The sequence below is a fragment of the Myotis davidii genome, unplaced genomic scaffold, assembly GCF_000327345.1.
Source record: "Myotis davidii unplaced genomic scaffold, ASM32734v1 scaffold444, whole genome shotgun sequence".
NCBI lineage: Eukaryota > Metazoa > Chordata > Mammalia > Chiroptera > Vespertilionidae > Myotis > Myotis davidii.
The window spans coordinates 772,116-798,404 of NW_006294767.1; the positions used below are offsets into that span (position 1 = coordinate 772,116).

At 47.6% G+C, this 26,289-nt stretch overlaps 1 protein-coding gene across 1 annotated transcript in view; it reads right to left on the reverse strand.

Moving 5' to 3' along the window:
* Positions 1-26,289, reverse strand: part of RASA3 (RAS p21 protein activator 3) — a 70,865-nt gene that overhangs the window by 37,420 nt on the left and 7,156 nt on the right. Inside the window, exons 2-3 of the mRNA XM_006769303.2 lie at positions 15,787-15,890; positions 4,730-4,824 (exon numbers count right to left, since the gene is read on the reverse strand). Of these exons, the coding sequence (XP_006769366.1) occupies positions 4,730-4,824; positions 15,787-15,890 (199 nt within the window). The remainder of the gene's footprint in view (positions 1-4,729; positions 4,825-15,786; positions 15,891-26,289) is intronic.

A 26,289-nucleotide genomic window follows, 5' to 3' on the forward strand; every position in this document is an offset into this window, starting at 1 on the left:
GGGGGGTGGCGAGCCTGGCCTTGCCTTTTCCTTCCTGCAATTCCGTAAAACCCTTAGAAAGATTTGAGCTGGGTCCTGGTGTATGGACAGCTGCGGACGCCGATTGTTTGGGAAATCCTTCAAGTAGGATTGTCTGACATGAGTCAAATTCTCAGAGACGATCTGGATGTGGCTGCTGGGGTGTGCTGGGAGGGCTCAGCTGAGCTCTTTTCTGAATATCTACTTTCATAACAGTTCACTAAAATAAAACAGCACAAAGCAGAGCCAGTGGCTGCTGGGCGTCCCTGGAAGAGCCCCGGGAGGACTCACTTGCAGCTCCGCGGGGGGCCGGCTCAGATGGATGCGTGGGGGATGACCGCCCGAAGCATGAGGAAAAGGGAGCCTTCCAGATTCAAGCGGACGTTTTGACAGCTGTGATGGGCTGTGCAGCACAGACCACAGACAAGGCCATTCCTGCCAGTCGCCTCGTTCTGTTACCCACAAAGGATCAGGGAAGGAACAGAAGTGACTAATTCACCCTAGCCGGTTTAGCTCAGTGGGTAGAGCGTTGACCTGCGAACCAAAGGGTCCCTGGTTTGATTCCAGTCAAGGGCACATGCCCGGGTTGCGGGCTCGGTCCCCAGTGGGAGTGTGCAGGAGGCAGCTGATCAATGATTTTCTCTCATCATTGATATTTCTATCTCTCCCTCTTCCATCCTCTCTGAAATTAATAAAAAAATATTTTTAAAAAATGAAGTGACTAATTCTTTTAAATAATTAAAAGTCATCTACCAGAGGCCTTTAAAAATGTCAATTCCAGAGGGAGCAAGATGTTCTTTAAATCACCCTTTCCCCCCATTCTGTGACTCACTGAGCTCCTGTTGGCCCCAGTTTTGTGATTCTCTTGGACACATGCCTTTTATTTTATTACTAGAGGCCCGGTACACAAAATCTGTGTGTGGGGGGGGGAGGGGCGGGGGGGCATCCCTCAGCCCAGCCTGCACCCTCTCCAATCCGGGACCCCTCGGGGGATGTCTGACTGCCTCTCTCAATCTGGGACCACTGGTTCCTAACCACTTGCCTGCCTGTCTGCCTGATCGCCCCTAACTGCTCCCTGCTGGCCTGAGAGCCCCTAACCACCTCTGCCTCACCTGCACCAGGACTCAGGATTCCCTCCTCTGGCTGGTCGCAGGCACCTGGGACCCGGGCTTTCCTCCCTCTGGCCGGCCGCAGGCACCCAGGACCCGGGCTGGCTTCACCCAGGCCAGCTGCAGCTGCAGGGGACCGTGGGTGGACAGCTTCGCCCAGGCCGCAGCTGCAGGCACCTGGGACCATGGGGCAGGCGATTTGTCCCTCTCCCGGGCTGCAGCCCCTGCCACTGGCATCTGGGACCACGAGGCAGGTGACTTGTCCCTCTACTGGGCTGCAGCCCCAGCCACTGGCGCCCGGGACCACAGGGAGGACGGCTTATCCCAATCTGTGCCTGGCTGGTCCCCATTCCTCTCTTGCAAGCTCATTCGTGCCTGGCTGGTCCCCATTCCTCTCTCCCCAGTGTTGAGTGTCTGAGCCGTTACGGCTGATGGCATTATGGCATGAGGGCGTGATGACCATTTGCATATTAGCTCTTTATTATATAGGACGAGAGGCCCAATGAATGAAATTCATGCAAGAGTAGGCCTTCACAGCCCTGGCTGCCTCAGCCCTCACAGCTCTGGCTTTGAGGAAGGTTGTCCAGAAGGTCGTCCGGACGGTCATTCTGCTGTTTAGCCATTTGGTCACTTTGCATATTACGCTCTTATTATTATAAATTTTTAAAAATATTTTTTTATTGATTTCAGAGAGGAAGGGAGAAGGAGGGAGAGCTAGAAACTGGCTGCAACCCGGGCATGTGCCCTGATTGGGAATCAAACCGTGTCCTCCTGGTTCATAGGTCGACTCTCAACCCCTGAACCACACCAGCTGGGGTTGGACACATGTATTTTACTATGAATTATACAACAGATGGATCCAAGGAAATATATGCCATCCTCTGCCCCTCTAAAGACCGTACATGTGACATTTCAAAACGAAACTGTGGCTGCAGGGAAAAGGTCGCACTCGCACCTTGCAAGGCCAGTTTGAATCTGGGGAGCGCTGCTTCGGTGGTGGTGCGACCACTTCATGCGTGGGTACTCTAAGAACTAACTACCCTAAGCAAAGTGCTCAGCTCCTTGCCTGGACTTAGTGAGCAACCAATAAGCACTGTCCTTCCTCCCTCTCTTCAGAGTTATGACGATAATACATTTGCCGTTCATAATTCACAAAATCCGAGGAGACTGGCCCAGTGAGGGTCAGTATACCATCTCATACACGGTAAGAACCAGGCTCAGAAGGACAAGGGGCTTGTCCACGGGCATACAGAGGGCATCAGCTCTGAAACAGTGAAAATATTCCACCCATCTGTACAATGAACACACACCCATGTTTGTTTATAAGATTTGTGCTGGCCGAAGCTGGTTTGGCTCAGTGGATAGAGCGTCGGCCTGCGGACTGAAGGGTCCTGGGTTCGGTTCCGGTCAAGGGCATGTACCTGGGTTGTGGGCACTTCCCCAGTGGGGGATGTGCAGGAGGCAGCTGATCGATGTTTCTCTCTCGTCGATGTTTCTAACTCTCTATCTCTCTCTCTTCCTCTCTGTAAAAAATCAATAAAATATATTTAAAAAAAAAAGATTTGTGCTGGCAGAGCAGTTTTGGATATTAATTGTGGTGGTGATTACACAAATTTACACATGTGATAAACTGCATAGGATACACATGTGCACACACAAGCACATGCATGTGATAAGCTGCACAGAATATCCATACGCACTTGTGCACACATGCACACGCACACACTGGTACACATGCGGACATGTGGAACTGGTGAGATCTTAGTGAGGTCTGCACTGTGGGCATGTCAGTGTCCTGGCTGTGACCTCCCCGAGGTACACAGCATGTACCATGGGGGAATGGGGAAGGAACATGGGCCTCCTCATTACTTTTAGTCTTTAAGTATAAGTAGGAGAGCACACAATTTGCTAATCACTATTCCCTGTGCACTTTTTTTGTGACTTTCTGTGAGTCTGTCACCATTTCAAAATTAAAAGAAAAAGAAAAGGCAAGATAAAAAGAAAAATCACACTTGCCAATAAAATCCAACTTAAATCTGGGTAACAGCCATTTTGATTATGGCGCCACAGGCTGTGTTATTTCAGAATAAAAGTGCTGGGGTAAACAGTCAAAATAAAAGGCGGGAATGGTTCCATTACAGAGCACCACTGCAGAGCACGTGGCTTCTGGACCTCCTGCCTAAAGACGAGGCTGCCAGTCACCTGAGCGGCACGGTGGGCTGTCTTTCCGGTTGTCATCCATCGTCACTGTCGGAACTCTGCTTCCAACTCCGGGCAGTTCCTAGTTCTGCAGTAATTACAGCGTTTTCTAATTTACTCGGCATGATCGGGCCCTGGGTCAGAATTAATTAAGCGTGAAGCACCATTACGATGCTTTCCTTTGGCTCAGCTCCTCAGCCTTCCCTCTGGCTGCCTCTTTGTTAAAGCGTGTGGATCCTTCCCAGTGTGCACAAGGCCAGTGAGCCCCACAGCCTCACCAGGCAGCAACCCTAAACCCCATGCCTTCCCCCTCAGAGTTCAGCTGAGGCCGAGGTTTTAGGAGGAAGCATGAGGACCCGAGGGCCAGCCGGCTCCAGATGCTGGGCGAGGAGCCCAGGAATGCTGCCTGCCAGGCAGGGCCAGGGGAAGGCCTATGGCAACATGTCAGACACTGTCCAGCTGTTCACAACACCCGCTTTACAGATGAGGAGACTAAGGCTTGGAGAGGACACTGCTGGCATACCTCACTAGTGGTTGGGGGCACGAAGCTCTGAGCTAGGCCTGCCTGTGCCAGAGACCTTGTGCTTGGTCAGGCACCCCTGCCACACCTCAGTGTGTCACAGACCCACTGATGAAAACACTGGTGTGTCTCAGCATCCGGGCGATGTGCTGTCCGGCTGTGGTGACTCCCAGTCGTGGAATTCTAGACACGGGCATGGAACAGGCTTGGCTGGAAGCCACACAAGCCAGGGTCACAAGAGAAGAGAAGACGTGGCCACCCTCCTGACGGGTATTCAGATGGGCTCCTGGACACTCAGCAGGGGCCAAGTCCAAGGGCAGCCTTAAGGGAAGGGTTGGGATCCTGGGACCATGCTGTCTCCCGTGCTAGGGGGTTAGCTCCTTCCACTGGACAGGGACGTCAGTCCCGGTTAACACATCACCCAGGTGAGCCAGGGTGAGTCCAGGACGCTCAGAGGATGGGAACCTGTTCAGAGCGGCCACTTCTTTTCGCTCTAGATGCTTCTTTGCTGAGTGCAGGGAGCTTGACAACACATGCAGTGACCTCCAACAAGCACAGGGACTTGCCACGGGAGGCTCTGTGTGCTGTTCTCACCTACAGCTTCATTTTTTTACCCATATTTTCTCTTCACCTTCATTATGTTATTGCTCTTTCACATTTGTTTTTTTTTTAAAGGTGCTCCAATCATGCATGACAAAGTGTGACAATCACCAACAGAACAAACAAAATTAGCAAGCCTATACTTACTATAAATAGAAGGACACGATTTGCTAAACATTATTCCCTGTTAGGACCAAAACCCTGTCCCTAGTCCTTTAACCACAATCAAGTCTTCCATTCCCCAAGACCTCCAGCGTTCCACGGGCTCCGCCGAGGGTCTCACCTGAACTTCTGAGTCAGCGTCGACATGCTGCAGCTGGAACCAGGTGTCCCTGTTATGGTACTTCTGCAAGTCTTCCTTCTGAATGGCCACCTTCCCTAAAACAGACAGGGCAGAGGGAAAGCAGTCACAGGAGAGAACAAATCCTCCAGGCCCAGCAAGGTTTATAAGTTACTGCCCATTATTTCAAACGTTATAATCCAAAACAAATAATCGGGTACATGGATAATGCCACACTGTCTTCCTTTATGTAAGATCGGTGTATGCGACATTATTTCTTGAAGGCACCCGCGCCCCACCCCAATAGCAGAACAAGCATCACGTGTCACTTCCACGGGGGTCACAGGTCTGCCTGCTCTCACACTGGGAGCACAGCCTGGGTGTGGACAGGGCCGCCTTGTATGAACACTGCTCTGGACTCCAGACCCCAGAGACTCGCCCACCAGCACAGATTGGGCATTTGAAAAGCAAAACAAACATGAAAAAGCAGGTCCAGAGGGTGAAGGTGCCCAGAGAGTCGGGACAATTCACTCCCACCAATAACCTGCCTTCAATCTCAATCTGTCCGTCATTGTGCCATTTATTATTTCAGCAAATTTTCATCATCTCATGTTCTCAAAAGGAAGGTGACTACCTAACACTCCCCACCGGCAAAGGAGACTTGGGGAAGACCCCGGGATCATTCAGCCAGGCTCCTCGGGTCCAGGCCAGTTAATTCCCCACAACCAGCACTTTTGCCCACCTGCGAAGTGACACAGCACGTGAGCACTCCAAGGGTCAGCACCATTGCCACGTCCAACCTCACTGGTCCAGCTCTGACCAGGCAGAGCCATCTGGAGCCGAATCCTGTCCAGCCACACCCTACATAACAGCTTAAGCCACTGCACACAGTCAAAGTCCGCAGGTGGGAGAGAAAGAGCGACAGATGCAGGAAACATACAGAAGACACAGGCTGCCAAAAAAGTATATATTCCACAGAAATTCAGAGAGACCCAAATTACAGGCCCCGTGGAACACTCTCCAGCAAGCGTCACGTTACAGGACAGAATGGTGCTCTCAGGGCTCCTCTCATGCCCCTCCCTAAGCCTCCGTCCTCCCCTGCCATCACTAATCGAGTTGATGGGTGTCCTGCTGAGGTCCTGGCGGTGGGTCCTGCCACCTCTGGCCGTCTGCCCTTCCGCACACCTGGTCACTAGGAAGAACAGCCCCCAAGAGAAGACTCCTTCCTCTCTGCTTGGCTCCAGTAAAACTCTTTCCCCCCATGGGAATATGACGAGTTTTGCAAGAATAAAGCCACATGAAACGAAACATTTCTTGGAGCTGAGTTGGGCAACATATTTCATTGAAAAAAAAATTTAAAAATATTCCGACTCCATGATTAGTTCAGCCGGGTAAGAGGATCACATTTGAAGTTTGAAATGTTACGCAACTGCCACGCTTTTGAGCTTCAACTGTCATAGGGAGGAGTCATGTATCTAATGATTATATGAGTCCTACAACTTACACATCATTACTCTACTTCTGGAAGTACTTAATGTAATATTAAGTTGGCAATACAAGAACATAGTACAAAACATGAAACATTAAAAATACAGCCAAGAATACCTTCCTCTTTCCCCTGCTACGCAGCTCCTGACTCAAGGGTCACCTCGGTTGCCAGCTTCCAGTCTGTCCTTCAAGAGCTCAGTCACAGTCAAGACTCTACAAACATGTACTTTTTAAAACATGTGTATTAGTGTTTCTAAGTGCTGTTCTGAGAGAACACCTGATCCACAGCCACAGTGTTGACTTCAATGCCTTAATCCGCAGACCTGTCCCAATCTATCAGAGTGACAGTAACAGCTCGCTAAACCACTCTGGCCTCATTTTCTCATTTAGACAGAGCGGTGCTACCTGCCCTTCACCTCTAAAATCCCGTGTATGATTTCCTCTGTGGGTGCTGTACCTGAAGGCAGAGCACGCCAGGTAGTTCATCAGAGGGCAAGTGATGTGGGAAACCAGGTACAGAGGCGGCAGAGCACCTGGGGAAAGGCGAATCACGAGGTGAAAACTGCAGGAAGGCCGACTAAGAGCAGACTCGATGAGGCACAGCCCAACACTTCCCCGAGATGGAGCCAGGGGAAGAGAAGTTTGTTCTCATCTCTCCTGGTCAACCTGGTATCCTAGCCAGTACATGAAAGTAAGAGAAAGAAACAAGGGCATGTAGACTGGAAAGGAAGAAATAAAAGTCTTTATTCACAGACTCTATAGGAAAAAGACAAGCTAGTAGAATAGCTGTGTTTAGTAAGACCGCAGAATGCAAAGTCAATGCATAAAAAGCAATTGTGTTTATGCACAGAAGCAATGACAATAAAAACTGAAAATTTAAAAACAACAACAGTATCTCTCACAAAATGATCTTTTTATGCCTTGTGATTTTAGTATATACCTGAAAAAAATCTTTGTCTACTCCATCAAAAACAAAATATATAAGGATAAATAAATAAATGTGTGTGTGTGCGCGCGCGCGCGCATGCACACGCAATGTCTGCAAGATGTGTATGCTGAAAACACATTGCAAACACTGATGAAAGAAATTAAAGAAGGCCCAAGTATATAGAAAGATATGCCATGTTGGAGCACCTGAAGACTAAAATTTTGTTAAGATGTTAATTCTCTGCAAATTAACCCAGAGATCAAAGCAATCTCAGTCATTTAGGAAATTAAGTTAATAAAACACCAAAGAAATCAAAACCAAAATGAGATATCACACCTGTCAGAATGGCTATCATCAATAAATCAACAAACAACAAGTGTTGGCAGGGATATTGAGGAAAGGAACCCTCGAACACTGTTGGTGGGAATGCAGATTGGTGCAACCACTATGGAAAACAATGTGGAGGCTCCTAAAAAATTAAAAATGGAACTGCCTCAATGCCAAGTGATTTCACTTCTGGGAATATATTCGAAGAAACCCAAAACACTAATTTGAAAGAATAAATGCACCCCTATGTTCAATGCAGCATTATTTACAATAGTCAAGATATGGGAGCAATCCAAGTGTCCATCAGTAGATGAGAGGATAAAAAAGCTGTGGTACATTTACAACTGTAAAAGAGAAGGAAATCTTAGCTTTTGATACAGCATGTATGGGCCTAGAGCAGGAGTCCTCAAACTTTTTAAACAGGGGGCCAGTTCACTGTCCCTCAGACCGTTGGAGGGCCGGCCTATAGTTTAAAAAAAACTATGAACAAATTCCTATGCACACTGCATATATCTTCTTTTGAAGTAAAAAAACAAAACGGGAACAAATACAATATTTGTATTTGCATGTGGCCCGCGGGCCGTAGTTTGAGGACCTCTGGCCTAGAGGGTATTATGCTAAGTGAAATAAGCCACTCAGAGAAAAACAAATATCATATGATTTCACTTATATGGGGAAATCTAATGAACAAAATAAACAAAGAAACAAGATAGAAATAGACTCATAAAGAACAGACTGCCAGCTGTTGGGGGCGCGGGTAGGGGCTGGGTAAAAAAGCAGTACAAATTGGTAGTTGCAGAATAGTCACAGGGATGCGGATTGCAGCATGGAGAATAGAATCAATAATATTGAGATAACTGGGTGTGGGGCCAGGAGGCGAGCAGTGGGGGGACCACTCTGTAGAGTGCATGGTTTTTCAGCCACTTTGCTGTACATCTGAAACTGGTGCAGAATGGTATGAATATAAACTGTGGTTGAAAAAAAAAATTTTTTTTAAAAGAAGCCAATTAAAATATGTAAATGTCTATTCAAAGGCCTAGAATAGCCAAAAGAGTTTGAAAAAGAACAAAATTGGTAGCACCCTCACTGGATACACCCCTCCCTCCTGGACTCAACCCTCAGAGGGACACATGTGCAACTGCACCAGGAGAGCCTAAAGGTGAGTGTGGGCTCCTGCTGGTGTGAGGCCAGCCGATCAGACACAGGAGACCGTGAGAAGCGGGTGACACTGTGCTCATTTCCATGATACAAATTTATACGCTAAAACTTGGCTTCTCATACTGTAACAACATAATTACTAGTCATAACTTTAAATTATTCCTGGAGATTCAGATAGCTGCTTATTTTTACAGCTGTAAAAACGACAGTTAAAACATCTAAGCCCAATTGCAACTGACACACCATAATTTTAAAGCTACCACGCACGGCTAAACCATGATTTTGCTGGTTATCTTCAAAATTAGCAGGTACCTGAAGCAGAATGATTAATAAAGAACTTATTTTGATTATTTTAAGGGGAAATAACCCCAGAACCAATCTGACCACGTTCTCTGATTAAAATGTACAAAAATATTTAAAAATGTTTTTTCCTTAGGATTACCACTCAAAGAAGTTTTCCTATGCCTCCAAGGATTAATAGATATCCTCCTCATTCTAGTATAATCTGAGCCCATTACTAAGGCCAATACTCTATCTTCATACACACTTCCACCTATCATACTGGTATATCCAATGCAGCCACAGGATCACTGGGTAAAATGTCAACTTCTAACCAGGAAGCTTAAGATTCTACACTTTGCTCTTCCCTCTCCTGCTTTTTTCCATTCCTCCTTGACCAAACCTTGGCGCACCCAGGAGGTCGTGGATAGAGACAAACCCTCAAGGAGCTCGGCCATAGGAAGTACAGTCCAGTGAACACGTGACAACAAGCAAAAGAAATGCTCCAGGAGGTGAAGCCACGGAGAACACACACATGGAAGGGCAGCTCGCTCAGGTGTCGCCTCTGGCCAACCAGGGTCCCAGATGAGCAGCAGTAGCCAGGTGGGCATGGGGTGGGGAGAAGGGCCAGAGGTGGGCGCCATGCAGAGGGAGCAGTGTGAGCCAAGGCCAGGAGGCAGGGGGCACCAGGAGAGAGACGGGAAGGAATCGGGAGGACCTGGGCCCACATCTGGGATCGAGGAGGACAGGAAGGAGCAAGCCCTCGGCAGGGCAGCCACAAAGGGCTTGAACATCCGGCTAAGGGTCTGGGAGTCACCTTGAGGCAAAGGGAGCCCTGCGGGACCTGAGCAGTGGAGTCCTATGGTCAGATCTGAATTCCAGACCCATCACACCAACGGAGATCCCTCAAGACCTGGAAAGTGTGCGCTGTCTGCTTGCAAACCCTTCTTCATCAGTTCCTTCAGCGTTAAGGATTCCGTTGGGAAGCTCCTATCACAGTTCCATATTAAAATGAAGTCAGATGTGAATTATCTGAGTTCCTATGCGACCCATGCCAAGTATTTCCTGAATGAACTCCAGGTGTTTCTACTTAAATCACAGCCGTTTCCAAGAATGTTATCCGTTGGAAATGCAGGCTCTCAGGCCCTCCCCAGACTCATGCATCAGCATTTTAATAAGTGTGTGAAGCTCTGGGCTATCCTGCCAGAAACAACACCAGAGGCCTGGATCATTCTGCCATAAGCACCACTTTATGCTACCACAGCACCAAAGCTGCATTTAGAGTTTTTGAATTTGAATTTCTTGTTATGTGTCAAGTGGAAGCTCACCACCGAGGGAGGTGTCTTCCCTGGACTGGGAAAGCAGGAGGGTGGGGCACTCAAGGCGGCTCACAACAGAGGAGGCACAAGCAGAAAGGAGCTTTGGTGGAAGAGGATGAGTATCCGCTTTCCACCAACAGGGTTTGCAGCAGTAGACCTCCCTGGCCTTAGGCCCACATCATCCTTGCCTGCAGAGAGCTACCCTCTTCAGGGGAAAGTAAATCTACTGCGAGGCTCTGATGTTTATATGTAGACACCTAAAAAGGAAGTATTCCATAATCACATGGCCCCATTCCAATAAAGAGGAGATGTATGTCAGGGGCTAAGATGGATATAAATGGGGATGGGAAATCTAGGATGACTCCTGGGTTATAGGTTTTCACCAAGTGAATTTTTGGTAGCAGGATATAGATGGAGCTGAAAAATTGTGGACAGTGGTAGTGGGAAAGGAATGGTGGGTCAAGGGACAGGAGGAGGGCTTGAGGATGGTGGATGGCAAGTGATAATGGAGGAGAGAAGATGATTGGTGGATTGTAGGTGATTGGTAGAAGGTGGTGGATAGCTATGGTGGGTGGTGGGTAGTGGTAGAAGGTAGCCAGTATAGATGAGTAGAGAGTGATAGACAGTAATGGTGGATGATGGAAGAGAGTGAATAGTGATGGTGGATGGTTGATGGTGATGGGGGGAGTGGTGGTGGTGATGATAAATGGTAGATAATGGATGGTTATAGATGGTAGCTAATAAGTCACGGATGGAGAGTGGTAGAAGATAGATAAGTGATCGATGGCAGGTGGTAGATAATACATGATGGGTAAAGAGTGGTGGATGGTGATGGTGGAAGACAGTATATGATGGATGAATGGTGATGGTGGATAATGGGTGGTAGTAGATTGTAGATGTTAGGTGATGACTGAAAGGTGGTGGAATGGTGATGGTGGATGGCAAATGGTAGGTGGTGAGTGGAGAGTCGTACAGGACAGAGGATGAATGATGAATGTTGGATAGTTGGTACATAATGAGAGGAGGATGGAGGATGGTGATAGCAAACTGCAGCTCATTGGAAGGGATGGCAGTAGTGGGTCAGGGAATATAATGTTTTGTTCTGATATGAATAACTCATCCTCTTGCCATCACCATCCCCATCTCCCACCTACCTTCCACCACCACCACTACCACAACCACCATCTACCATTTTCCAGCCCCATCTATGTCCCACCACCCACAATCCACCTGGCATTGTAAACCCATAACCAGAAGTCACCCTAGACTTCTCTTCCCCTACCCACCCCGCATCAGGCTTCACATTCAATCAATCAACTATTGCCTCTAAATACAGACAACGAAGCATAATCTGAAATAAGGTCAAGAGCTCAGTAGCACAGACTTCGGAACCTGGCTGCCGAAGTCTGAACACCACCCAAAAGCTGTGTGACTTGTCTGTACCAGTTTCCTCATCTGAAAATGCACCTACTTCACAGAGTTATGAATATTAAATGAGTCAATATTTGTAAAGCATCTAGAACAATACCTGCACATAGTAAGTGCTAAGCATTTTTTATATACATGATTAGAACAGATATGCACCAGATACTTCACTTTACATCTCTCCTCCTTTCCTACAATATGAATTCCTGCCAGACAGTTCCAGAATAAACAGGCAGCACTTACCATTCTTCCAGAGTGAGAGTATGAAAGGTGGAAGAAATGACAACAAAAGTGCAGCTCACTGACACACCAGATGGCTCATTAATGCTGGATAGTTAACTTCCTAGGGTCAGACACTCTTCTCTATCTACATGTATGCAACACATTTTTAGTATAATCAAGAGTTCACTTAAGTCTCAACACATGAATGCTTGATAAAGCTTTCATAAAGTTTTATTATTGAACTAAGCCACCCTAGCCTAAATAAAGCAAGCATCAACACGTCCTGCTTCTGTGTAAAGGCTCCCCACTGCCCCACCTGTTTCTTTGCTAAGCCCTAAGTCTGTACTGCCTTGGAAGTCTTATTTGCCCAACTTTAATAGACCAAGTAAGAGGCGTTGTGAAGGCTCATGGAGATGACTCAGGGTAGGAAATAAGCCACGCGCATGGACTAAAGGAGAAATTCACATGTGGACCAAGATCCTAAAAGGGAAAACAGGGTGAAGAAGAGAAGGAAATGATGGAGCATGAGACTGGAAAGGGAGGAGAGGGAGGGGATGTAGGGGGGTGTGGGAGAAGGGAGGGAGAGGAGGGGGTACTAAGGCACATCCCCTCTCTGCCGGTCATGGAACGACTGGAGAGCAGAGCAGCAGGATGTGTGCCACTTTCTCCAGACCCGCATCTGCTGTAGACCCCGCAGATCTGGCGATTCTGGCAGAGAAGGTGACTACTGCTTTCCCTTCCTCTAGTCCAGCGGTTCTCAACCTGTGGGTCGCGACCCCTTTGGAGGTCGAACGACCCTTTCACAGGGGTCACCTAAATACATCATGCATATCAGATTATTTCCATTACGATTCATAACAGTAGCAAAATTACAGTGATGAAGTAGCAACAAAAATAATTTTATGGTTGGGGGTCACCACAACATGAGGACCTGTATTAAAGGGTCACGGCATTAGGAAGGTGGAGAACCACTGCTCTAGTCAGTCCAGATCACTTAGGTTTAGAAATGCTCTCACACTTGCGCGTCGTCAGAGTCCCAGAGAAAGCATACATCTAAATGCTATCCAAATGCTTGATTAAAATATAAAAGGTTCAGATTGAATTCTGGGAGGCCACCTCTCTCACATCAGGCAGGATGAATTAGATTCAGAGTGAGAGCAAGTTCTGGGGATAGGCAGCACCCACTGACGAGTCTTTAGGGAGGAAGATGACTTCATGGGATGACTAAGCAGGTGTAGATACCTTTCTCCTCCCCAGTCTCTGCCAACACTGGTACTCACTTCTCTACAATATGACAGGAAATATCTGACTTGTTGGCTCACCACCCGTTAGCTGTGCATCTTTAGACAAGTGTCTTATCTTCTCTGAGCCTCAGTTTCTTCTTGATATAGCAAATAGAGGGGATAGCTACTTCCTGGGGTTAATATAAAGGATAAATGGCTGCTTTTATACCTGGCATATATAAGCATTCAGCACATGTTAGTTTCCTTGTAACTGTAAATGTCACCCTGAGGAACTTAATAAAACTGTGGAATTCTAGGTTCAGCCCCTGGACATCTGGATCCACCAGCATGAGTGGGAGCCTGGGTACCTGGATTTTAACATACTCCCCAGTCGCAAAGAAGGAGCATGCGGCTTGTGGGACTATTCAGATTTCAGAAAACAGATATATTTTAAAAATTTCTAGTGTTAAGAGGGTAGAGGCCTGCATAGGGGCACAAACTGGGTGAATGCACACGTGTGTTTATGTTGAGATGGCTAGAAAGGCCATTGAGAAGCTAAGCCCAGAGAACAATTTGGTCAGATTATGAAAGGTCTTGACTGCATGCTGGGGAGTGTGGACTTCCTTCTCCAGGCCAAATCAGGCAGTGTGGCCTCAAACCTGGCAATATTTTAAAAAAATAAATCAGGCTCTAAAATGGAAGCATGAACCTCCAGAAAAGGGTTTCTTCAGATGGGAAGCTACCTATAAAACATTGAATTTCTAATATGGAATAAATGGAATGCGTTGAGGTATTTTCAAAAGTTGTCCATTCTTTTCACAAATGTTTAGTGACTGCCTCCTAAGCCAAAGCCAGATGCTGGGGACAGACACGATGGAGTCACTTCTGGGCCCTGGCCATGTTTTGAGCTTTTTCGTAAGTACAGTGGGATATCAGTGGTCAGCTCTAACTGGGAGGAGATGCTCACAGCCCACCTGAAGAAAAGGCCGTGGAGTGAAGGGAGGAGTGTCCTATCTTCTCGTGGGGCAAACTCTGAGGCCATGCAGGCTACAGTCCAAGCAGGCGAAAGGTCGGTGAAGGGCAAGCATGTCAAACTCGCGGCCCGTGAGCTGTATATCTTGTTTATTTGGACCGTGTTAGCCTTTGAGTTTGACATGCTTGGTGTAGCATGATGTGGTGGCACCTGCAGGAACTGAGCTCCAAGTCTTGGCAGGGCAGCTAGGAGGGTGAGGAAGCAGCAGATACAGGGTTTACTCAGCAATGAGGAACTTTTGGTGGCCACTCTGAGTTCAGCATGATACATCTGAGATGCCTTGAGACACCACAGGGATCCTGCAGGGCAGCTGGACCCACAGGCTGAGAACTAAGGAGGCAGCAGCAGGCTGGGAGTAAAAGCCAGAGGGGGTGAGGCCAGAGGCTGAGCAAGAGCTGTGTGGAAGGAGGCCAACTGTCCTGCGTGCTGCTGGGAGGCTGCTGCGGCCTGGATGAAACATCCCTACTGGCTATGTGGGTGACCTGCTCAAGAGGTCTGGGCAGTGAGTAGGAACCATTTGGAACCCCAAGCCTGATCCAGAGGAAAGATGATCAACTGTCTGCGTGACTCAAGTGCATTTCAAATGCCAAGTGCTCTACCCAAGAGCCTCTCTTCCAAGAAAGGCCAAGGCCACCACACGGACGTTACATGGTGCTTGGACTCCAGCAACTACAGTCGTGCTCATGTTTGGCTTCTCGAGTCTATTTTTGGGGCCACAGTAAACATGAACAGGAACACAGGTGCACTACTGAACTCGGGAAGCTTCTATGCTATTCCACACCTGTCCTCCACATTCAGGTTGGGCCTCACTCTCCCTAGGAGTCCCCCACTGAAATGTTAGTGCCTCTGAGCACACCCTAATACCTCCGAGAGCACCCTAATGCCACTAATAACCCACATTCCTGAGATCTCCCCAATGGTTCTGAGCATACCCCAATATCTCTCAAAACATCCCCCAATACTGAGAGCACCCTAATACCTCTGAAAACGCTCTAGTACCTCTGAGAGGAACTCAATACCTCTGCGAGCCCCAATATGTCTAAGGATACCACAATACTTCTGAAAATACCCCAATACCTCTGAAAGTGCCCAATGCCTGTGTGAAGGTCCCCAGTACCTATAAGATCACCCCAATGCCTCTGAGAGCATCCAATACCTGAGAGAGCCCCAATATGTCTGAGAATACCCCAATAGCTCTAAGAGCACCCCAGTGCTTCTGAGAGCATCCAATACCATCTGACGGCCTATGGAGGGTATTAGAGTCAGGAACAGAGGTGGCCTGGGGATGGGGGGAGGGGTTCTCCTCTGCACACAGCCCCCTGGAGGAGCCCTCAGGAGTCATTTGAAAAAGGTTGAAGGTTGCTGTATCCTCATCTTAAAGGACAGCTCCCAAGGCTTTGCTGGCGTGTGCTGGTCTCTCCCACGCGATCTTATGCTGTGAAATCCCTCCACAGGCTGCCAGGCTGGGACTCAGTGACCTGTCCCAGCCCTGGGGGATGCCACAGCCAGGCTAGGCGGCTGCCCAGGCCACTTCCTGCCACTGTGAACATAGCCAGGAAGGCCAGGCTGAAAATGCCACTCGCCTCTGCTGTCTCAGACAGAATGCCTGGAAGAGACATCCACTTACACCAAAATGCGACACCCACTGAAGTACCTACCTATGATGGAGTCCCTCCGGAAAACGTCTCTATCGAAGATGTAAAATGACAGGTGACGAAAACTCCGAGGGATTTCACAGTAGAAGTCTTCTCCATAGAAGGGGCTGGACAAAGAAACAGAACAAGCACCGTTAGATTCTGTGAGGTGATGGCCTCGTCCTCAGTGGTGGTGTGGGCGTCGCGGTGGGGGCGCAGACCAAGCACCGACCTGGGGCACACACGTGCACTCATTTTTAAGCACCACAAACACGCCATTCCGCGTTTTGCTTGTAAGACATGAAACTGCAATTTCTTAACTGGGATATAAATGAACTTAAGAGTGAACAGGCTGTAAAAATCTTCAAAGATGTGGCCCCAGCACTGAAGGCATGTCAAGTTAAACCAGCGTTTTTCAACCTTTTTCCTCTCGTGGCCCGAGTAAACTAATTACTAAAATTCTACGGAACACCAAAATATATAGTTTTTGCTAATTTGACAAAAAAAAATAGGTATAATTTTGATTCATTCATACCAGACAGCTATTGTTGTGTTGACTGTTATCACTTTCTAATTTGACAACATAGGGAAAAAGAGGTCAGTGCCCTGGCTAACAGTCAGGTATTGCATGTTTTAAAAATTCCTGTGGCACCCTGGTTGAAAATCGCTGCGTCAAATGAATGAATCGCTGTGCTGGTTTGGCGACAGCTCAAGGAAACCAGAGAGCTCGACACAGATCGTGACATTAACAAAACTATGTCTATTGTGTGTGTCCAGCTTTAGCACAAATGCTCCTGGGCTGCATCTTGAGGGTATGGGGTGGCAGGTGGCAGGCCTCACCCAGCGTTCAGATGGTACAGAGTGCTCCCCTTTCTCCAGGAGTCGGGGTTAAATTTTGACCGGGCCACCATCCACACCTCTCACTGGGGAGAGGAGCCTTACCCACCACAGCCAATTGTCCACATAGACCCTGAGGCTCATTCACCCACAGGTGGAGACTCAAAATAAACTAAAAATTCTAATTGAAGGGCCGGAACCCCTGGGCTGTCCTAGCCGGGCGCGGGCAGAGGTTAGCAGACACTGGTTCATGGAAGTCACGGTGAATGTGCACAGAACATGGCCCCCGCCATACCTGCATCCACCGGGTAGGAAATGGAACAGTTACTTCAGCACACACACCTACAACTACCTTGGAATCTGGCATGATTCCACTTTCACGCACGCTCATGGCTAAGTTCCAGCATAGGAAACACAGAATAGGTCAAGTACAAACTAAAATAATGTGCTTCATTTTGTTAGGAGAAAGAGGGATGTAGGCTGCTGACCAAGTATGAAAAGAGAGATGGAAAGACTTCATACCATGAGTGTCTCCTAGTCAAAGTTTACTGTGAGTGACACAGACATGACAATAGGAAAGAAAGGGAGGGAGGGGGGAATCAGTTTCCAACTAAGAGAGCTCCAGGGCTGTATTTTCTCAGGTTCAGCACCTCTGAAATCAGAATGTATCCTACAATCAATGTCAGAAAAAACTGTTCCATAGATTAATTAGCATTGTTTTTTTTTTAGTGTACATAAAATGATGGTACATCCCATAACTGACAAATGTCACAGATTCCATAAAATACAGAATTTTTGACAGCATGACACGTCATTGTTTGAAGGTCATGAGCACAAAGAGCTGGAGCCTTGAGGAGCTCCAGGGTCATTGCAGGGAGAAACAAATAAGCCATCACAGAAGTAAGGCATGATGGGAAAGTGAAACCCGGTTCAGAAGGGATGGGGCGCAGAGTGCAGGAGAGGAAAGCAGCAGGCAAGGAGGGAGAAGGACAAGTCTGGGATCCTGAATGGGCCCACAGCAGGCACTGCCCATGCCTGGACCCAAACACATTAAGCCAGGGCAAGAGAGTCAGTGAGGAGGAAAGGCTGAGAGAGGCAAGGAAACCAGAAGGTCTGACAGCCCTTGTCAGAAACCCAAAAACCAACCAGTGTGCCAATCCTTCCAGCTAGAAAGACAAAGGACCCACGTCGGCCAGCACATGCTTGAGAAGGAAGAGCAAAGGTGGAGGACTTACAGTTCCAGGTTTCAAAATTTACTGCAAAGTGACAGTAATCAAAACAGTGTGGTCCTGGCCCAGGGACAGACAGATCCCTACCTCACACCATACAAAAAAAATTTAACTCGAAGTAATCACAAAGGGCTAAAACAGTAACTATAACTATACAGAAATAAATCTTTGTAACCTAGAGGAAGGCATAACATTTTTAGATATGACATCAAAACAATTTCTAAGACAAAAAATATCAGTAAGGCAAACTTCATCAAAATTAAAAATATTGTGCTTTAAAATATACTATTATGAAACTTCAAAGAAAGATTAGGAGAAAATCTTTGCAAACCATGTATTTGATATAAAACTTGTATCCAGAATACATTTTTTTTTTAAAAAAACTTTTACAGCATAATAAGAAGCAGGTAAGTAGTTCAATTGCAAAACGGGCAAAAGATTTGAACAGATATATCACCAAAGAAGACAAATGATCCACAAGCATATAAAAAAAGTTTAACATCATTAGCCATCAGGGAAATGCAAATTAATTGACAAAATACCACTTCCCACCCACTAGGATGGCGATAATAAAAAGGATGGCAACAAGTATTAGGAAGGATGTGGAGAAATTGGAACCCTCTTACATTGCCGGTGGAAATGCAAACTAATGCAGCCACTTCGGGAAACAGTTTGGCAGGGTATTAAAAAGTTAAACACAGAGTGATGACAGGGCCCGGCAATTCCTCTCCTAGCAATACCCAAGAGAAATGAAAATGTGTCTATACAAAAACTTATACATGAATGTTCACAGCAGCATTAGTCACAACAGCCAAAAGGTGGAAACAACCCGAATGTCAACAAGTGACAAATGGAAAAACAAAATCTGGTAAATCCATACAATAGATTCTTGTTTGGTGATGAAAAAGGAACAAAGTGTTGATAAATGCTACCACAATAAATCTCAGAAGCATGCTAAGTGAAAGAATAAAGATGCAAATAAAAAAATCCAACCCCCCTTTTTAATATTCCATTTATAAGAAATGTCCAGAAAAAGCAGATGTGTACAAAGTAGGTCAGTGAATGCGGGAGGTTGGAGGTGGGAGGGAGGTAACTGCAATGGGCTCTTCTTGAGTGTTCTAAAATGGATATAGTGATGATAACACACTCTGTAAATTTACTGAAAATTGCTCAGTTTTACACTTTAAAATTTTCTACAGCCCTGGCCAGGTGGTTCACTCGATTGGAGCACTATCCAGTGTACAAGAGGGTTGTGGGTTTGATTCAGTCAGGGCATGTGTGTGGGTGTTGGGGGGGGGGTACCAATTGATCTCTCTCTCTCTCTCTCTCTCTCTCTCTCTCTCTTCCCCCCCTCTCTCTCAAATCAATATCCTCAGGTGAGGATTAAAAAAATTTTTTTTTAATTCCTATAGCATGAAGAGGACTCTTTATAGCCCTTTTCCCAGGGTCTCTCCTCCTTACAGCTCACCCTCAGAAGGGAAGCCAAAATAATTCCTGCATTCTGGGCACTGGGCCTGCCTCCTGGGAGCCTGTGCCCAGTGGGTTGGCCAGCTTCACCTGGGCACCCATGACATCCCAGGTCCTGTTCTGAACCCCAACAGGTAGCAAATAGAGATGACCCTTGAAGAACATGGGTTTTAAAATTCATGGACAAGTGGAGCCCAACAGTTCGTTGTTCAAGGGTCAACTGTATTTATCCCTCACAAGGTGGGGAAACTGAGGCACCGGGCAGGTTAGCTAGTGTATGTTTACAAGCAAAGAAATAGTGTGCGGCTCTGAATCCCACTGTGTCCAGGTCCTAATCCCCAGGGCCTGTGAATATGTTACCTCACGTGGCAAATGGGACTTTGTAGACGGGATTTAGTTAAGGATCTTGAGTTTGGAAGTCATCCTGGATTATCCAGGTGGGCCCAGTGGATCTCAGGATCCTCAGAAGAGGGGTCAGAGCCAGAGAAGGACACACGATAATGGAAGTAGAGGCTGTGTTGAAGCAGGGCCTTGAGAAAGGGCTGGATAAGCCAGAAGATGTATTCTGCCCTGGTCTCCAGAAGGCACCTGCCCAGCCAACACTGATTGTAGTGATTTTGGTGTTTTATTCTCCTGGGGCATCACACAGCAGCTTGCTAGGGATGAGGATCGGGGGCATCTGGCAGACAGATGCTCTCCCGACAAAGTGGAACGTGGACAATGCTCTGCGCGGACCTTCAGACCTAGGCTGACACACGGACTGACTGCTGCTACGCCAAGGGCACTAGAAGGGAGAGAAGGGAGAAAGGTGACAGCCATGCCCATCCCTGCCCCCCCTCGTCCCCAGGAGGGAGCTGTGGGACCAAGGCGGGCAGACCAGGCAACACCCACCTCTTCTCACTCAGACCCATACCTTCATGACAATACAACTTTCATTTGTATTTAACTGATTTCATCATTTTTTAAACTTTGTCCAGAGACTAGGTGGTTTACTTAGAAAACCATGTCTTCGTAATGAAAACAAAATCTTCAGAGGGAGATTTCAAGTGCTTAAATTGTTCTGAGTATTTCAGAGAAGTAGCCGTCTAAACACAAAAACTATGCTTCCATCTTTCAATGAAAGCAGATGCCTAAGACTTCCATCAAGTGAAGGTCCATAGTTTAACAAATGCTCTTTCAAAAACCCCACCTAAGCATATTCTCCCCAGTGGACTTTTTGCCTCGATGAGCCTTCCTGTGACTTGTCGTCTGCGTTTGTGAGTCTCTGTCTGCTGTCAACAGACTCCACAGGAGTGAGATGCACTGGGTTAACTTCCAGTTCCACAACCCACTCCTCCTGTGAGTGCCAGCTCTCTTAGTTCCCACTTATTCGACCTGTGACTAAGAGCCTAAAACATCATGAAGATTAATGACACAGTCTACAGGAAACCCTCAAACACTCAGGAGTGCAGTCACTCCAGAAAATAAGTAGGTCAGTGTGTGTGTGTGTGTGTGTGTGTGTGTGCGCGCGCGCATGTGTTTGTGTGTACACATAAATTGTGTGTGTGTATGGGTGTGTGCAAGTATGCAGATGTGTGTGGGTATGCCTTTGCACATGGAGGTATGTGTGGGGGTGCGTGTGCACACACACACGTGTGTGTGTGTGTGTGTGTGTGTGTGTGTGTGTGTGACACACATGAAGGGTATGGTAGTGACTTAAACGGGGGATGGGCGCTGACCTGGAAGGTCTTGTGGCCATTTATTGTGGAGGCTTGGTTTGCAGGTACCATCACCTATAGGCTATGCCTAATCCTTCCCCCATATCTGAAATATGTATCCCAGGAAGACATTATTTTTCACATTAAGTTGATTCATAATTAGACTTACGTGTAAATTTTTTGAATTTCTTCATGGTTTTTTTACTCTTTTATGATCTGAATTTTATTTGCTTTCAAAAGAATACTTCCTTTCATTTTAACTAAAACCAAAAATTATTTTTTTCTTTTTAAGAATGACAATCTATCAAGGATCTTGGACCCACCAGAATGGCTAGAATTAAAAAGACATAATAACAAGTGTTGGTGAGGATGTGGAGAAATTCAAACCCTCATTCACTGCTTGGGGAAATGTAAAGTGGTGTGGCCACTTTGGAAAACAATGACAATTCCTCAAAATGGTAAATATAGAGTAACCACATGGCCCAACAACCCCACTCCTGGGTATATACCAGGAGAAATGAAACCACATGTCCACACAAAAACCCATGCATGCAAGTTAATAGCATAATTCACGGCAGCCAAGAGTGGAAACAACCCAAATGTCCATCAACAGATAAATGGGTAAACAAAATGTGGTCCAGCCAAACACTGGAATATTATCAGCCACAGAAAGAAATGAAGCCCTGACACATGCTGTAAAGTGGATGAGTCTGGAAAAAGTCAGACCCACAGGGCCACATAGTATAGGATTCCATTTACATGAAATGCCCAGAATAGGCAAATCTGTAGACAGAAAGTGGTAGTGGCTGCCAGGGGCTGGGTAGCAGGGTGGTGACAGGAAATGGAGACAGTTAAAGGGAATGGGTTTCTTTTTAGAGAGATGAAAATGTTCTAAAATTGATTGTGGTAATGCCTGCACAACTCTAAATATACTGAAAACCATAAAACTGTACATTTTAAACGGATAAATTATATGGTATGTGAATTATATCTCAATAAAGCTATTTAAAAAAATACATAAAGATGTCACAAAGCAAAAAACAGAATTAACACTGTAGGGCATATCCTCCTAGAGTTGTTTTTTCTCTAAAGATGTATGGATATAGAATAGAAATAGAAGTAGACAGAGGCACATGTTTTTAAAATAAAAGTGGGATTGCTTGGCTGGTGGCTCAGTGATTGAGCATCAGTCCAAGAATCAGGAGGTCACAGTTCAATTCCTGGTCAAGGCACATGCCTGGGTTTTGGCTTGATCCCCAGTGTATGTGTGCAGGAGGCAGCTGCTCAATGATTCCCTCTCATCCTTGATGTTTCTATCCCCCTCTCTCTTCCTCTCTGACCTCTCTCCAATCTGGGACCCCTCGGGGGAGGTCCGACTGCCAGTTTAGGCCCGATCCCTGTGGACATCCCCGGGACTGCTGGCTCCTAACCACTCACCTGCCTGCCTGCTGATCACCCCTAACCACTCTGCCTGCCTGCATGTTCACTTCCAACTGGCCCCCCTGCCCCCGCCAGCCTGCTCAACCCCAACTGGCCCCCCTTGCTGGCCTACTCAGCCCCAACTGCCTTCCCCTCCTGGCCTGATCGCACCTAACTGCCTCTGCCTGGGCCCTGCCACCATGGCTTTGTCCAGAAGGATGTCTGGAAGGACTCCCAATCTAATTAGCATATTACCCTTTTATTAGTATAGATTCTGATATGTAGTCAGCTTTTTCCTTTCACATCATGCCATGGGCAGCTTTCCAAATAAGAATATAAAATGTCTGTCCAGCAGGTGTGGCTCAGTGGTTGAGCGTCAACCTATAAACAAGGAGGTCACAGTTTGATTCCTGGTCAGGGCACATGCCCAGGTTGTGGGCTCGATTCCCAGTGTATGGCATGCAGGAGGCAGCCAATCAATGATTCTCTCTCATCATTGATGTTTCTATCGCTCTCTCCCTCTCCTCTCTCTCTGAAATATATATATATATATAATGTTAGCAGCCACACAGTACTTGAGGTCTGAACGACAACTGCTCAATTCATCCATTCCAACACTGACGGACACCTGGGTCCTCCCCAACTTTTATCATTAGGAGCAGCACAGAATGAGACTCTACAGTAGGGGGTCTTTGCACAGCTGTCCAATTGTTCCCTTAAGATAAATTCCACTTGGCAGGAGAGTATTCACTGTCCTAAGGTTTTAATGCATAATGCTATATGAGCCTCCCAAAGAGGGGACCAATTTACCCCTAATGCCCACCAACCCTGAGTCTTACCAGCATTTACTAAAGTAAACTTTGCTAAAGTAACGGCAAAAAACAAAACAAAAACTACTGCTTTCATTTGAAAAGTTTAAATTATTGTTTAGGTTGAATATCTTTCATGTGCATATGAGCATTTTCTGTCTCATTTTTCTGTTAAAACTAGAGGCCCAATGCACAAAATTTGTGCAAGGGGCTCGGTCCTTGCAGCCCCGGCTTCATCTGGAAAGTCATCCAGAAGGTCATTTGGCTATCCGGTCTAATTAGCATATTATGCTTTTATCATTATAGATGCCTCTGGCCCATCTCCTATTACATGCCCATCTTTCATATTATTTCCATGCTCAGAATATTAATCCACTGAGAACTTGTAAACTTATGCTGCAAATTCAAAGACAAATAACTAAAGCACAACAAATAAGGAATATCATTTTAAACTAGAGACACCACAACTTTGCTAACAATATCTGCCATAAATAGGCAAGTACGGGCATGTGATCCTGCCATTTCTGACATACACACCACCAGAAGAGCAAGAGGGTCCCCGTGCAAGGAGCTGACGCTGCCCGCAGCAGACATGGCATCTCTCGGGACATCTCAACCCTCCCAGCTTCTAGAAGGACCCACATGGGGTATAAGTGGGGTGGGCCACACAGCCGGTCTCCCCTTCCTCTAGCCCTGCAGACAGAGGACAGAGGTGGGATGAAGGGCCCCCCAAACCCCAGGTGCCAACTACTTCAACCACCACAGTGGTCACCTGGACAACCCACCCCTCCTTCCCAGTGAACAAGAAAGTTTGCACTTGTCGGTTCATGGGCAGCAGGGTGGGAAGTTCATGCCGAAAGAAAAAGGAGACTGTCAAGCATCGGGAGCAGGGTGAGTTCCCACACCCCCACCCTCTGCATGTGCCTGGCAAGACAATATATTCTTTCTGGTGGACTCAAAGGGGCCACACAGCCTTGGGCTTCCCCTTCCCATTAGAGGCTTAACCTGGGGTACCTCTCCCCACAGGCCTGGCTTTGTCCCCAGCCCAAGGTCAGCCCAGTCAGAGGCGTGATTAATGTCCCTGCACCGTTAGTTCCCACTTACAGCCTTAGGGCTCCAGAACCCTCTTTCCAAATAAAGAGAAAAACGCCGCCCAAAGGGCCTGGCTTGCCTTAAATACCACTGTCTGACAGGGGGGAATTAATGCGTGCAGCGGCATCCGCCTGCCTCTGAGGCTGGCCGGAGTGACAAGCTCTTGCCCCCAGTGATTACAGAGAGGAGCGCAAATGAAGTTTCACAGAATCAAGCAAACTCTCCTAAGGAAAGCATAACAAAACCTGCAGAAAACCAGGTTGATCTTTAAAGAACGCTCTGACAAGGGGGAACCTGCATTCCTCTTCCTCCTCCCACAGCCCAGATGTGCGGCCCAGAGGTGGAGACAGGGCTGCATTGGGGACCCAATGGAGAAAACTCCATGAGTCATTTCCCAGCATCTTTGAGGCTGGCACGCCCCATCCCACACCAAGGCTGCTTGCCACTACACAACGATGTTGCTCATGAGAAAACAGCCGGCAGCCTGGTTTTCCCCGGTTTCATGTTATTTCGCAAATGCCTGCATCTATTTCTTAACCTCTGAGGTCTGGGGGGGTGGGGGGCCGGTGGGGGCAGCTGAGGAGCTGCTCCACAGTCTGGGTAGATGGAGAAAGGCTGCGTGCTGAAGAACAGGGAGCCCGCCCTGCGTCTCTTTGTGAGAGGGCTATTCTTAAGAGGGTCTTTGTGCCTCGAAGTCTGAGCTATGGATACACCACAGAGAAGGCCACCGTCGAGGGCTGAGCATCCAGAAGCAGTGGATTGTGGCTCCCAGGGGAACTCAGGGCTCACTTCCTCCCCGGCCCCACGTGAACTGAAGCCGAGTAAGGCCAGTTTTCTAAAAAGGGCACCAGCCTATCTCTGAACAGCTCAGTGCTCAGCTAATAAAATGTGCATGTGGTTAAACCATTAACAAACAGCTGGATTCAAATGCCATTAAACCAAAGGTCAGGGCATGGGAGGGAAGTCATGTAGCCTGCACCCCACATAGATTGTTGGGGTGCAATATCTGCAGCAGGCAGTGCTGCGCCTGGCCTGGGAAGGCCTGGCGATCGAGTTCCAGAAAGGGGCCTCCCGCTGCCACGGTGATCCTGCAGGCACCCAGAGGCAGGAGGGAAGCCGTTTTGGTTTCTGCTAAGTCCACCTCTCATTTCCTTTAGGTGGAGATTTAAAAACCCCTGTGCAGCACAGACCCTTGGCACCTATGGCCTTTCATTACAAGCGGTTGTGTTTTCCCCTGAGGTTCCCAAAAAGATATTGCCTCTGACTGAAAGGCAAGATGTTCAGTCTCATACTGAACTCTACCCCTCACCCCTGTCACCGCCTGAACTACTCACACAGCAGCCTCCCCATGGAGAGGCAGCTCCCAGGAGAGAACGCCACTGTTGCCACATGGGACCAGATGAAGACATGCATGGCGTGTTGCACAGCGTCTTGCAGATTTGAAGTGGGGACTGGAGTTAACCCTCCCCCAGGGAAGGAGAGAACCTGAGGTCAGAGTGGTTTTTGTCCAAATGCTGGGGCAGAAGTGTCCTGGCTGGACTCACCCACGTGTTTTGTCACCTGGGCCAATCACAGCCTGCACGGCAGGGACGCAGCACAAGCACTGGGGCTGCGGACGCTTTCCGTGAAGCGCTGAAGGGGCCGTGGTGGCCGCTGCCCAGTAACAGGGACACCCACCAAGAGCAGTAGGCAGCCCGGCCTGGCCGGCCCGGCCAGAGGAGCAGGAAGTCCACATTGGGCAGGCACAGGACCAGGGCTGGGAAACGCTCGCAGGGAGTTGCTCATGCTCTTCCCGGAGGGCCAGGAGCCACGCTGGACATCTGTGTGTCGGGACCAGAGTCCACTGGCCACGACCACCCCCTCCATAGGCGATCTGCAGCCTGTATTTCCAGGCCTGACTCAGGTCCAAGGGGCCTGAGCAAGTTACCTCACCTCTCCAAGACTCAGTTTCCCCATCTGCAAAACTCCTATTCACAG